This window comes from Gekko japonicus, unplaced genomic scaffold (assembly GCF_001447785.1).
Source record: "Gekko japonicus isolate JY-2015 unplaced genomic scaffold, Gekko_japonicus_V1.1 scaffold484, whole genome shotgun sequence".
NCBI lineage: Eukaryota > Metazoa > Chordata > Lepidosauria > Squamata > Gekkonidae > Gekko > Gekko japonicus.
In genome coordinates, this window is record NW_015168059.1 from 698,487 (window position 1) to 710,601 (window position 12,115).

The window sequence follows — 12,115 nt, forward strand, 5'->3', positions numbered from 1 at the left end:
AATATATATATGGTATCAGATTGATCTAATTTTTGTGCACTGAGGACAAGCAAGTCCTAGGTTACAAACTGAACTCTCCAATGCAAGAACAAGATGCATTCCTTCCTTTAGGCGGTGCTATTGTCAGAAGAAAATAAAAAGGTTTCAGTTTTGTTTTTGCATGTGGGTGGGTATTCTGCTTGTAATAATTGTTTGGATACACTATATTTTTAATATGCTAGTTGTGATAATTTCATGCCAAGTAAAAATGTCCATAGTCATATTTTATGTTCCTAAAGTAACAGAATGACTTTCAATCTAGAAAAGACAAAAGAAATGCTAATGTAGCATTTTTTTCAATTTTTCCAAAAAATTCCGTTTTCCCCCCAAAAAAACTGGGGGAAAAACGGGTTTTTTCCCAGAGCTTCAAAATTTCTTGAAATTTTACATCTCTACCTGGACTGTACTATTCCTGTACTATTCCCCGCGGGCACCATCACACTGAAGACTCTTTCCTCAATACGGACAGTGTTTCCTCAAACAGCCTCCTCCTCTATAAATCCATTTAAGATGGAGCGGAGTTGTTTTCTGTTGCCCCAGAAATCAAAGAGAGTCTTTGGCTAAACGCTAGGAAGAGCTTCCTTCCTGTTAAGAGTAGCTCCTCAATGGAACAGGCACCTTCTCTAGAGGTTTTTAAGCATCTGATAGCAGTGCTGATTCTATGACTATGAATTTAGGCAGATCATGAGAGGGAAGGCAAGAAGGGATGAGCCAGTGCTGGACTCTCGCGGCCCTTTCTTACATGCCCAGGATCGTGGCGATCGCCACTTTGGGGTCAGGGAGGAATTTTCCTCCAGGCCAGATTGGCCCAGGGATCCGGGGGCGGGGTTACCTTCCTCTGGGCATAGAACAGGGGTCACTGGGGGAGTGGGGGGAGTAGGTGTGAATTTCCTGCATTGTGCAGGGGGTTGGACTAGATGACCCTTGATGTCCGTTCCAGCTCTATGTTTCTATGTGAACCAGAAGTCAATGTTTCCAAAAGATCTCTTGTTGTGAAAGCACATTATCTACAAAGATCTACAAAGGGTGAAGCAGACGCAAACTCAACCATGTCTGCACAGGACTGAGATGCCCCACTTGAAACACTACCCTCTGTGCCCTATGTGTGACCCTCATAACCGTCCTGTGGAGCCTTCTTACTTTTCAGAGCTGTATTTTAGGACCCTTTCCTCCCCCATAACCACCGGAGTTTAGGGTTACTTAATATGTCACAGCTCCCATGGGGGGCAGGGGAGGGCTACTAAGACCCACCCGAGAAGGAGGCCTCAAACCAGAGGGTGAGCACAGGTCCCAAATGTGTGGCCAGCATCCAAACCGACACACTTGGCACGCATACGCAACAGAGCAGCTTGCAAGCGTCGCCCAGTGCGGAGACCCATCAGACCACGGGAGCATTCTGCCGGCCTCTCTGTGTGGCTGTAGCAGCAAGTGCAGCCTACCAAATACACCAATTCGAACGCAGCTGCAGCAGGACCCGAGAGCTTTACATTTCTTGTTCGACAATGTCAGGATGGCTGAATCACCTCAGAAAGTAAAAGCACTGAAGCTGTTGTTAATTCTTTATGATCCACTATTTGCTCTTTGGAATCCAGCTGATTCCAGGACGCAGGGGATCTTCTTTCTTGGCACTGCCCCATGGCAGCCTGACCCAGTGACCCGGTCACATCTTGTAAGTTAAGGAGTCTCAGGATGCGCCCAAGAACTCCTGCTGGCCACTGTGGCAGAGCCAGAACAGTCCAATACACCAATACAGGGCGTTAGCGTGGTGTACCAACAGAAGCCTCCAAATGAAGTGCTGATCACGGACAGGAATGCAACCCTGAGGGGTGGGCAGGACCGAGAGTCTTGGAATAGCTCCCTTGGCTTCCGCTGGCAGATGCAGCAGCTGAAGAAACCCTCTCCTCCAATGGCAGCTGTGAAAAGGGAAGGCTTCGTTTTTAAAAAGCCCTCCGCCTTCCCCCTCACAAGATCCACCACCACATGGAGGTGGGGGGGGAACATCCACCTTGCAAGATGTCCAGCTCGCCCCCCACCCCCACCCCCCGCGCCAATCATCCTTGCAGTTCCCTTTGGAGCTGGGGCAGAAGTTTTCTACCTGATATAATTTTGAAATCCAAAACCTTTCCTACCCTTTCTAGTTGCACCCTTCCAACATGCACAGCAACATTTAAGCCATACGGAAGGAGGAAATGTACGCAGGGCTGCACGCGGTTCAGGGAATGTGCTGGACTCCAGGTCTGCAGCAGTGCTCCTGGTAAAACTCTTTGACTGGGCTGTCCTGATGCTTAGCTAATGCTTCTCCATCACATGCTTGCAAAATTGGCCTATAAAAGGACACACTGAAGGCTTGCCCTAAGATATAAACTAATCATTATGGTAAATGACATCCAGGGCAATCAAGCCAATTTATTTCATTTTGTACAAGAAGAAAGGGAGCCAGAGAACCACGTCTGGAGCACTCTTCTGCTCTCTCAGGCAACGGAGCAACCTCATGAATTATAAAAAAGCATCGTCTGCACTAAATGTCTTTAAAATCTCTTTGCTCACGTTGTCAAGCTGAGGCCTAACTTTCAATTTCTCTGAGTTCTGGTTCTCTTCACCTTTGATTGTCATTTTGAATTCCTAAAGGGGTGGGTGCTGTTGGAGTGCATGGGAGTAGAGGCCGTAACTTTCCTGAAGATGCGCCCCAAGTTGGTTCCTGTGGGACTGACCTTGGAGTATCTCTCTGCCAGCCTAGTTTAGATAGGGCACCATATATCTGTCTATGTTGCCATCGTAACACCAGGGGTAGGTGTGACGTGGATGGATGTGGAATTTTATCCTTTTGCCTATATCTCGTAATTTCCCACAAATTTCTCCAGTCCTAACAAAAGCTCTTGAGCCAACAGCATCATATCTCTAATAAAGCATTACACTGCTAATAGTGTGTGTGGAGGGTGAATTCGCTGGGGACCTGACACGTCATCACAAAAGCCCTTCAGGCGGCTTTGTGCAAGCCAGTTTGTGCTAAGCATATCTCCTGCATGGAGCAACACTTGAGCCTCACAACGATAACTCACACATCACCTAACTAGGGGAGGTAGTGTGCAGACAGATGTACACGCAAGGTTCAGAACCGTCCCCACAGATTCCCTGTGAAGCACCAAAGTAAGAGCAATTCACTCCCTCTGCGTCTTGACTTGCAAAGCTCCTAGCACTCAGATGGCCTTAGAATCACACAAGCTCTCTATCTGCACCTTCCCTCCACGGCAGACACAGGCATGCAAGTCAGCTGAGTTCCAGGTCCTTCTCACATCTCAATCCCATTACAGAAAGAGGGAACAAGATCCCTCACACTGCTAACAAGTTGTTTCATCTGCCCACAGAACAGCTTTCAAAGGCAGTTAGGACAGCAGGAGAAATGACTTGCTTGGCCAGGAGACTTGCAAAACTGTAACGACACACCCACAAAAATCAGGAAGAAATGTCTAGAGGAGGAGGAGGAGGAGGAGGAGGAGGAGGAGATTGGATTTATACCCCGCCCTTCACTTGGGAGTCTCAGTGTGGTTTACAAACTCCTTCCCCTTCCCCTCCCTGTGAGCTAGGTGGGGCAGAGAGAGCTCTTTTGAGGAAAGGAAAGGTTTACTGTCCGGTGGCTCAAGTGGTTAAGATGCTGAACTGCAGGCTGTGGAAGGTCCCTCCCTGTGAGCTAGGTGGGGCTGAGAGAGCTCTTTTGAGGAAAGGAAAGGTTTACTGTCCAGTGGCTCAAGTGGTTAAGACGCTGAACTGCAGGCTGTGGAAGGTCGGTAGTTCAGCAGTTCGAGACCCGAGTGTTACTCAGTACTAGAATATCATTATATCAATACAACATTCTGCCAATATTTGTAACTGTTCTCTGAATCCCATGTTTCCATTAAAAAACAAGCCTCTCGCTCCTTCCTTGTGGAGGTATAAGGGGAAAGTCATCTCTCTACAACTGCAGGGGCTGGAGACTTTTGTTGCTGTTGTTAAAGAAAGCTGAGAACCTGTTATACATCTATATATCTAAAAGCCAAGTTGCCCCCTCCGTGCGGATATCTAAATCCGTACACTAGGGGCACTTGGGGGGGGGCAGAGAGATTTTCCTGCACACTTGGAGCAGTCCCCAGGTATGCCGAAAAATCTGAAAAGGTTAAAAAACTATACGGGGGATACTTAAATCCCCCCCAAAGTAAAAAAGCATTCCCTGCACATGTGCAGAGAACGCACTTACCTCTGGGATCTGTGGCAGAGCCATGCAGGGCTCGCCGCCGTTGGTGCTGGCAGGGGCAGGGGGAGTCTAGAAGCTGTGGCCGTTGCTGCTGCTGTTGGTGGGGGAAAGCCTGGCGGGCCTGGCGGCTTGGAGCCGTGCAGGGCTCGCCAGTGTTACTGTTGTGGGTGGCGGCAGCGGCCGGAGAGTCTGGCAGGCCTGGCGGCTCGGATCTGCTCAGGGCTCGCCAGTGTTGCTGTTGTGGGCCGTGGTGGCGGTGGGGAGAAGCCTTGGTGGCTCGGGAGCCACGGGGAATACTCCCCCCCTGCGAGTATTGCGGGTCCCGCTTCTTGTATTGCTATAATGTTATACTGATAACATCATATTCTAGTGTAGATTATAAAAAAGCCCAAACAGCAGCCACTACAAATGCCCTGGTGGCCCAGGGCAGGGGGCAGCAGGCGGCTGCTGAGGGGCTACGGCAGGGAAACCTGTGATGTGGAAGCCCTCCTTGCTACTGCGCCTGTCAGCTGCCCCACCAGCAGCAGGGAAACCTGTCCACATTTGGAAACCACCTTTAAGCAAGAGGCCGAGAGCTTGGCACCGTTTCTACAGCATGCAGAGAAGCCCTATGGCATCTCTGCTGCAGCAAAACCTGCACACTATCACAGGTTTAAGGTTTGCAACCAGACAGCAATGCCTATTTGAATACAGAAACAGGAGAGCAAGGCTGCACAAAGGAAGACTTTGCATAAAACAGCGAATGTTTTTTCCCTGCTTTCTAAAGATCACATATTGCAGAGAGAACTTTGGAATGTGATTCAAGGAAGAACTGGCTGAGGGAGGGGGAAAGGTAGCTTCTTTCGGCCGGCACTTCTTTCGCATGTCGTTCCGATACAAAATAAGACGCTGCAAATCATCCATAGAAAGGTAACGTTTCAAATATGGGTATTGGAACAGAACACTCTCGCAACACTGCTTTGTGGGCACTAGTTAAGTATTACTGCACACCAGTGTTCCCTCTAAACTGAGTTAGTGTGAGCTAGCTCACAGGTTTTTAGCCTCCAGCTCACACATTTTGGTCTTGGCTCAGGAAGGATGGCTCCAGAGCAAACTAATTTATGCAGTAGCCAAGTTGCTCGCTCACAACTTTAATGCCAGCAGCTCACAAAGTAGAATTTTTGCTCACAAGGCTCTACAGCTTAGAGGGAACATTGCTGCACACACACACACAAAGTGCATACCCTCCAAAAAAAAGAAAGCTACTTCAAAAACCACAAAAAAGGACAGCCTAAGTATCGTTGCCCTTAAAAGGCGTTTTTGCAGCAGGAAAAAAAAAAGATTATTACAGGAACCCAAAGGCAGAAGCAGCTCTTCCTGCAAGAGGGAAAGTCTGACTTGCACAGAGAAGTAAACACAGCTTTGTGGCTTTTTGTTTTGTTTTGCTTTTTTTAAGGCCACCAGACGGCCACAAGTTATTTTCCACAAGCCAAAACAAATAACAGCTAGAGCATCCTTCCCTTCTTCTGCCTGTCGGCTCCCCCACCCTGTACACAGGCCATTTAAGATACATGCAGCCAACAGTTCCATTGCTTTTTCAGCTGGCTCCATCCTGGAAGCCGAGGGATCAATTCCAATACCAACCCCGTGTGCCGGTTTCCCCCCTGATCCCATGTCTGTGTACACTTTCCATTTCTGAGTCAGTTATTCGGGGGGGGGGGGGGGAAAAGTTGTATAAAAACAGTTTCCATTTGCTTGTGGCAGCTGGATAAAGGTGGAAATTTACTGCTGAAGGCACATAAAATGAAAAGTAGCAAGAAGTGTGAACACAGCAAGTACCACCCCAACATGAAACATGAGCATTTAGTGATGCTACAGCATAAACAGCTAAGCCAGTACATTATCTTAACCTTAGGGAAGGGGTCCCAATCAATGTTCCCTCTAAGCTGTGGAGTCTTGTGAGCAAAAATTCCACTTTGTGAGCTACTGGCATGAAAGTTGTGAGCGGGCAATTTGGCTACTGCATAAATTAGTCTGCTCTGGAGCCATCCTTCCTGAGTTAAGACAAAAATGTGTGAGCCGGAGGCTAAAAACCTGTGAGCTAGCTCACACTAACTCAGCTTAGAGGAAACACTGGTCCCAATGTGGTGCCAATGGGCACCATGGCACCCACCAACACTTATTCTGGTGCCCGCCCAGTGTTTTTAGGAAGTTGGTGGAGCCAGGTAGGGCTTTTGCCTCACAAGGCTTCTGATTGGCTGTGTAATCTTTTTTAAAGTTGCTTAGGCAGCAACTGTCACCACAGCACACAAATCTATACCATGTTACTGAGGTTAAGCTGCCGCAATCATTTAGTGGCTGGCTCCGCCTCCTGAAGCAGCCATTTTGTGGCAGCCATTTTGTTGCTGCGCTCACCATGCCGTGAACAAATTTCAGATGTGCCTGCAGGCCCAAAAAAATTGTAGACCCCTGGGATTAGCAGGCAATTCTCCCAACATTTTAAATACAATGAGATAACACCGAAAGGCTGCACAGGACTATAGAATGAGGTGCAAAATAATAACACATTTGACTGAGACTCACCTATCTGCCCGTAGAAAACAGTAAGAGTCCAGTAAGACCTACCACAAACTGTGTTAGTCTTTCAGGTGCTACTGGACTCTTACTCTTTTACTCTGAAGAAGAAGAAGAAGAAAGACACGGCATGCGCAGAATCTCCTAAGCCAGAGGTGTCGAACTCATTTGTTACGAGGGCCGGATCTGACATAAATGTCACTTTGTTGGGCCGGGCCATGTGTATCATAACTGTAATGCCAGGTACCAGAGATATATAAACTGTATAAAGGACAGCAGCTAGTAAGCTCTGAGTTGGTGTATCCTCCCTGCAAGGCCCCGTGGGCTGGGAGGAGGGTGCAAAGGAAAACCCACATGGGCGGACTGGAGAGCCAGTGGTCCAGCACTGGGCAGATGCTCCCATGTTGCTTGACTGCTGCAGACGAGGTTGTTCCGCCATGCTGAAGCCCCAATCAGAGTGGCTCCGCCCACTTCCCCAGCAGCCTCCTGTTTCCTCCCTTGCACCAGTTGCTCGTGGGCTGCATAAGAGCCCTGGATGGGCCGATTCTGGCCCACGGGCCTTATGTTGCACACCCCTGTCCTAAGCGAATCCAAGGTAGACAAATCCAGATCTGCAGGATCCAAATCTCATTCTCTATCCTGTGGACACACAGGACTTCCAAGGGGAAAACTTTTTCATCCACGTCTGCTCTACAGAAGGAACCTACAGAACTGTCCTCTAGTTTCTGCCCTCCCATTTTCCCCAAGGGTCTGGTCACTGTCCTCAAAGAGCAGCCCTGCAGGCTTCAAAGGAGTAAAAGTGGGCCATTAAGTTCCAGCATAAAATAGATGTTTTAAGTTTGCAATCCCATCTCCTTTTTCTATATCTCAATTACGTTCTAGCCAACAGGCTCAACATACAGAAGGAGATTTACAACCAAACTTGATGCTCCCTGTGGAGAAACGCCATTTTATGTATATGTTTAAGTTGGTGTGGGCCAGATAAGAGGAGACCATGAAACCTGAGGTAGGCCTTGGCCTACTCCTCCTCATTTCCCCCCCTCCTTGTTCCAACCAGCAGTCAGAGGGCAGCTCCCTAGAGAGGACAGGAAGTCCATCAAGGCTGTGAGGAGATCTGCCCCATAATGCTGCAGGAGGGAGAGCCGCTTCCTGGGCGGGAAGGGCTGTTTGATATAGGGGAGCTTTTGGGCGGGAAAGCAGTCTTGGAGAATTGAGGTCGGTCTGCCTGAAGTCTGGAGCCAGTCAGGCTGTCGGCTGGAGAGTGCAGGAGGCAGAGAGGCCATGTTGGGAGTTGTACTAATCTAACTTCCTCCAGTGGAAGCAAGTCGTGTGCCTGCCCTGCAGACCATCTAGACAGGGCATCAGTGTAGTGAAGGGAGAGATGGAGCGATTTATTATCCACCTTTATTTTGATTCTTCAGTTCACTGTTAATATGCCTGTATATAGTTGAGTGTTTTCAAAATAAATTCTTTTACTGTTGACCCTGAGAAGTCCCTCTGTACCGCATAGTTCCCCCAGCCGCTTGGACACGCTAGGAGTGGGTTGGGGACTCCCTGAGGAGAATAAGGGCAAAATGGTCAGTTGCCAACTCTCCAGGGGAGCCCCGAAGATTACCAGGAAGCCCCAAGGTGGGTTCTTAGCGACAGCAGAGGGAGGTTAGGAGGCTGTCCCGCCTAACCAGAGCCCAAGACAGGGAGAGTGGTGGCAGCAATACCCGGAGGCAGTGGTTAAAAACTGCCCCTTCAGGTGCCAGGTCAGGCAAAGGAGGGGTGGGCAGAGCGGGGTCTGCCAGCTGACGCGGGCCCGTTCCGCCACACTCCAAACCATATTTCAGCATCTGATGTAGTGTTTGAATTCAGCAGGCACCCTTGTAAATATATGAACAAAAGTCGCTGTGCTCTCATTGTGAACAGACTTCACAAGAGAGAAAAAATGACCCCATTTAGTTAAGAAAAGGTGCCTATGATGTTATAGTTCTGTTTATATTCACAATACCAAACTGACAATTTTACAAGAGCAGAGTTAATGAAATTAAAGGGAAAAGTAGCAACGTATGCTGTAAAATATGTTCACTGCTCAGGCAATTACTCTCTCTCTATATATAGCAACATTTACTTAAAGAACACATTAGCAGTAGTGTCCCCAAACAGTGTTCCAAAGATGGCCCCAAATATGTTTATTGATCAGAACTTATTAACCTGTGGATGTAAAACACTGTTTAAGTACCATATCACTTTCTGTAGGCACATTTTAGCTGCTGATTTTTAATGAAAATAATTTTTAAACGTTGCCCACTAAACATAAACATTAAAAAACACACACTAAACAGACCAGACACCAATGTTCAAATCTTCAGCAACCCTGAAACCATGGGGCAAAGCAGCCCTTCATAGCAAAATCTGTTTATAATAGTAGTTTAAAATGTTTCAAACAGAAAAGTCAAAAGCACATTTTCAGAAGTGACAGATCAGAAATGTATTTACAGACTTACAGCTCTTTATGTTTCTCTTCTGCCAAGATTTGGTCATTTGGCTTCAGTCCATATCTAAAAATAAAGAGGGGAGGGGGACAAATTAATATGGTGAACTCACACAAACCCACTTAGAGCTTGAGGATGCGATTATGTGCGCAACCCCAACCCTTTATATCCCGGATGCAGCCTGATATGCACTCAGCCACACCACAATGTGCCATTACATAACCCAGCACAGATGCAGCTGCAGCAGCAGCATCACCACCACCACCCCAAGGGCATCTAAAATGACGGGCAGCATCCCTTGCGTGAACTCCGAGGGAGGCTGAAATTTCAAATTACTGCAGCAACTTTCAAGGGGAACAAATTCAGCCCAGACCGGGCACAGGTTCAGTCCCGTGGGCTTCAAGGAGCAAGCCCTGCTGTTCGTAATCAAGGAGCACCCCTCTCTCACAATGCTCCCATGACCCCAACCTGCAAAGCCTTAGCCCAGTGATGGCGAACCTTTTAGAGACCGCGTGCCCAAACTGGGCGTAGATGCTAATGGCTTAGGCGGGACGGCTGTGTGAAACGAATGGATGAACCCGGGGGGGGGGGAGACCCACTTTCAAATTGTCTATATCTGTAGAGGTTTCCGCCAAAAACCTCAGTTCTGACACAGTACTGCTCTAATCTGGATCATGGTGATATCTCAATAAACAAATCACTGCCAAAGAGAGTGTTGTTGGGAGTCTCTTGACCAGGAGTCTGACACATATAAACTAAGCTTGTTATCCTTGTTTGGTCCTTGAATCTGTTAAACATCTTTCTTATGCTGTATGCAAATTTACTGGTCACTCTCTGCCTATATGTATGGACTGGTAATTTCCATTCCTTTGTATCTGAAGAAGTGTGCCTGCACACGAAAGCTTATACCAAGAATAAACTTTGTTGGTCTTAAAGGTGCCACGGAACTTGAACTTTGCTCTGCTACTTCAGACCAACATGGCCACCCACCTGAATCTGTCTTATGAAACAGAGTTTTAGTTCAACTTGTTGATACCTGATTCTCATCTGAAAGCTGCCCGGGGCTTTCAGAGCACATTCATGCCACAACAGGACTCTAAACCAGCCTGCTCAACACATTAGACTCTTGACCTGCCCCCCCCCACACACGCACCTTGACCTAAACAGTATCTTTTAGTGCTGAGATGCATCTTTGGAACCCATGTCTATCTCCACATGACCATACCAGGTGCTCCCCCTTAGACCATAACTACTTGACACTTAAAGCACCTGTACTGTATGTGTGTGTGTGTGTGTGTGTGTGTGTGTGTGTGTGAACCCCCTGGACATAGGAACCTGGAATGTAAGATCTATGAATCAAGGTAAGCTTGACGTGGTCAAAAATGAGATGGCAAGACTGAACATCGATATCCTAGGAATCAGTGAACTAAAGTGGACAGGAATGGGCGAATTTAACTCAGAAGACCATTATATCTACTACTGTGGCCAGGAATCTCGTAGAAAAAATGGTGTGGCCTTTATAGTCAACAAGAGAGTGCAAAAGGCAGTACTGGGATACAATCTCAAAAATGACAGAATGATTTCTGTCCGATTCCAAGGCAAACCATTCAACATCACAGTAATCCAAGTCTATGCCCCAACCACTGATGCAGAAGAGGCTGAAGTGGACCGGTTCTATGAAGACCTACAACACCTCCTAGAACTAACACCAAAAAATGATGTCCTCATCATCATAGGGGACTGGAATGCTAAAGTAGGAAGTGAAAAGGTAACTGGAATAACAGACAAGTTTGGCCTTGGAAAGCAAAATGAAGCAGGGCAAAGGTTAACAGAGTTTTGTCAAGAGAACACACTGGTCATAGCGAACACCCTTTTCCAACAACCTAAGAGGCGACTCTACACATGGACATCACCAGATGGGCAACACCGAAATCAGATTGACTATATAATTTGCAGTCAAAGATGGAGAAGCTCTATCCAGTCAGTAAAAACAAGACCTGGAGCTGACTGTGGTTCAGATCATGAGCTACTCATTGCAAAATTCAGACTTAAACTGAAGAAAATTGGGAAAACCACGAGGCCATTCAGGTTTGACCTAGATCGCATCCCTGATGAATATACAGTAGAGGTGAAGAATAGATTCAAGGGTCTGGATTTGATAGATAGAGTGCCTGAAGAACTATGGACAGAGGTTCGTGACATCGTACAGGAGGCAGCAATCACCACCATCCCAAAGAAAAAGAAATGTAAGAAAGCAAAGTGGCTTTCTGATGAGGCTTTACAAATAGCAGAGGAAAGAAGGAAAGCGAAAGGCAAAGGCGAAAAGGAAAGATTTACCCAACTGAACGCAGATTTCCAGAGAACAGCAAGGAGAGATAAGGAGGCCTTCCTGAATGAACAGTGCAAAGTAATAGAAGAAAACAATAGAATGGGAAGGACTAGAGATCTCTTCAAGAAAGTTGGAGAAATCAAGGGAGCGTTCCATGCAAAGCTGGCCATGATAAAGGACAAAAACGGTAGGGACCTAACAGAAGCAGAAGAGATTAGGAAAAGATGGCAAGAATACACAGAAGAACTATACAAGAAAGACCTCGATGTCCTTGACAACCACGACGGTATAATCACTGACCTCGAGCCAGACATCCTGGAATGTGAAGTTAAATGGGCCTTAGAAAGCATTACTAACAACAAAGCTAGTGGAGGTGATGGTATTCCAGCTGAACTATTCAAAGTCTTAGAAGATGATGCTGTTAAAGTTCTGCACTCCATTTGCCAGCAAATTTGGAAAACGCAACAGTGGCCACAGGATTGGAAA

At 47.2% G+C, this 12,115-nt stretch overlaps 1 protein-coding gene across 1 annotated transcript in view; it reads right to left on the bottom strand.

The window, feature by feature from the left end:
• Positions 1-12,115, bottom strand: part of ADK (adenosine kinase) — a 333,994-nt gene that overhangs the window by 298,879 nt on the left and 23,000 nt on the right. Inside the window, exon 3 of the mRNA XM_015414519.1 lies at positions 9,313-9,366. Within this exon, the coding sequence (XP_015270005.1) occupies positions 9,313-9,366 (54 nt within the window). The remainder of the gene's footprint in view (positions 1-9,312; positions 9,367-12,115) is intronic.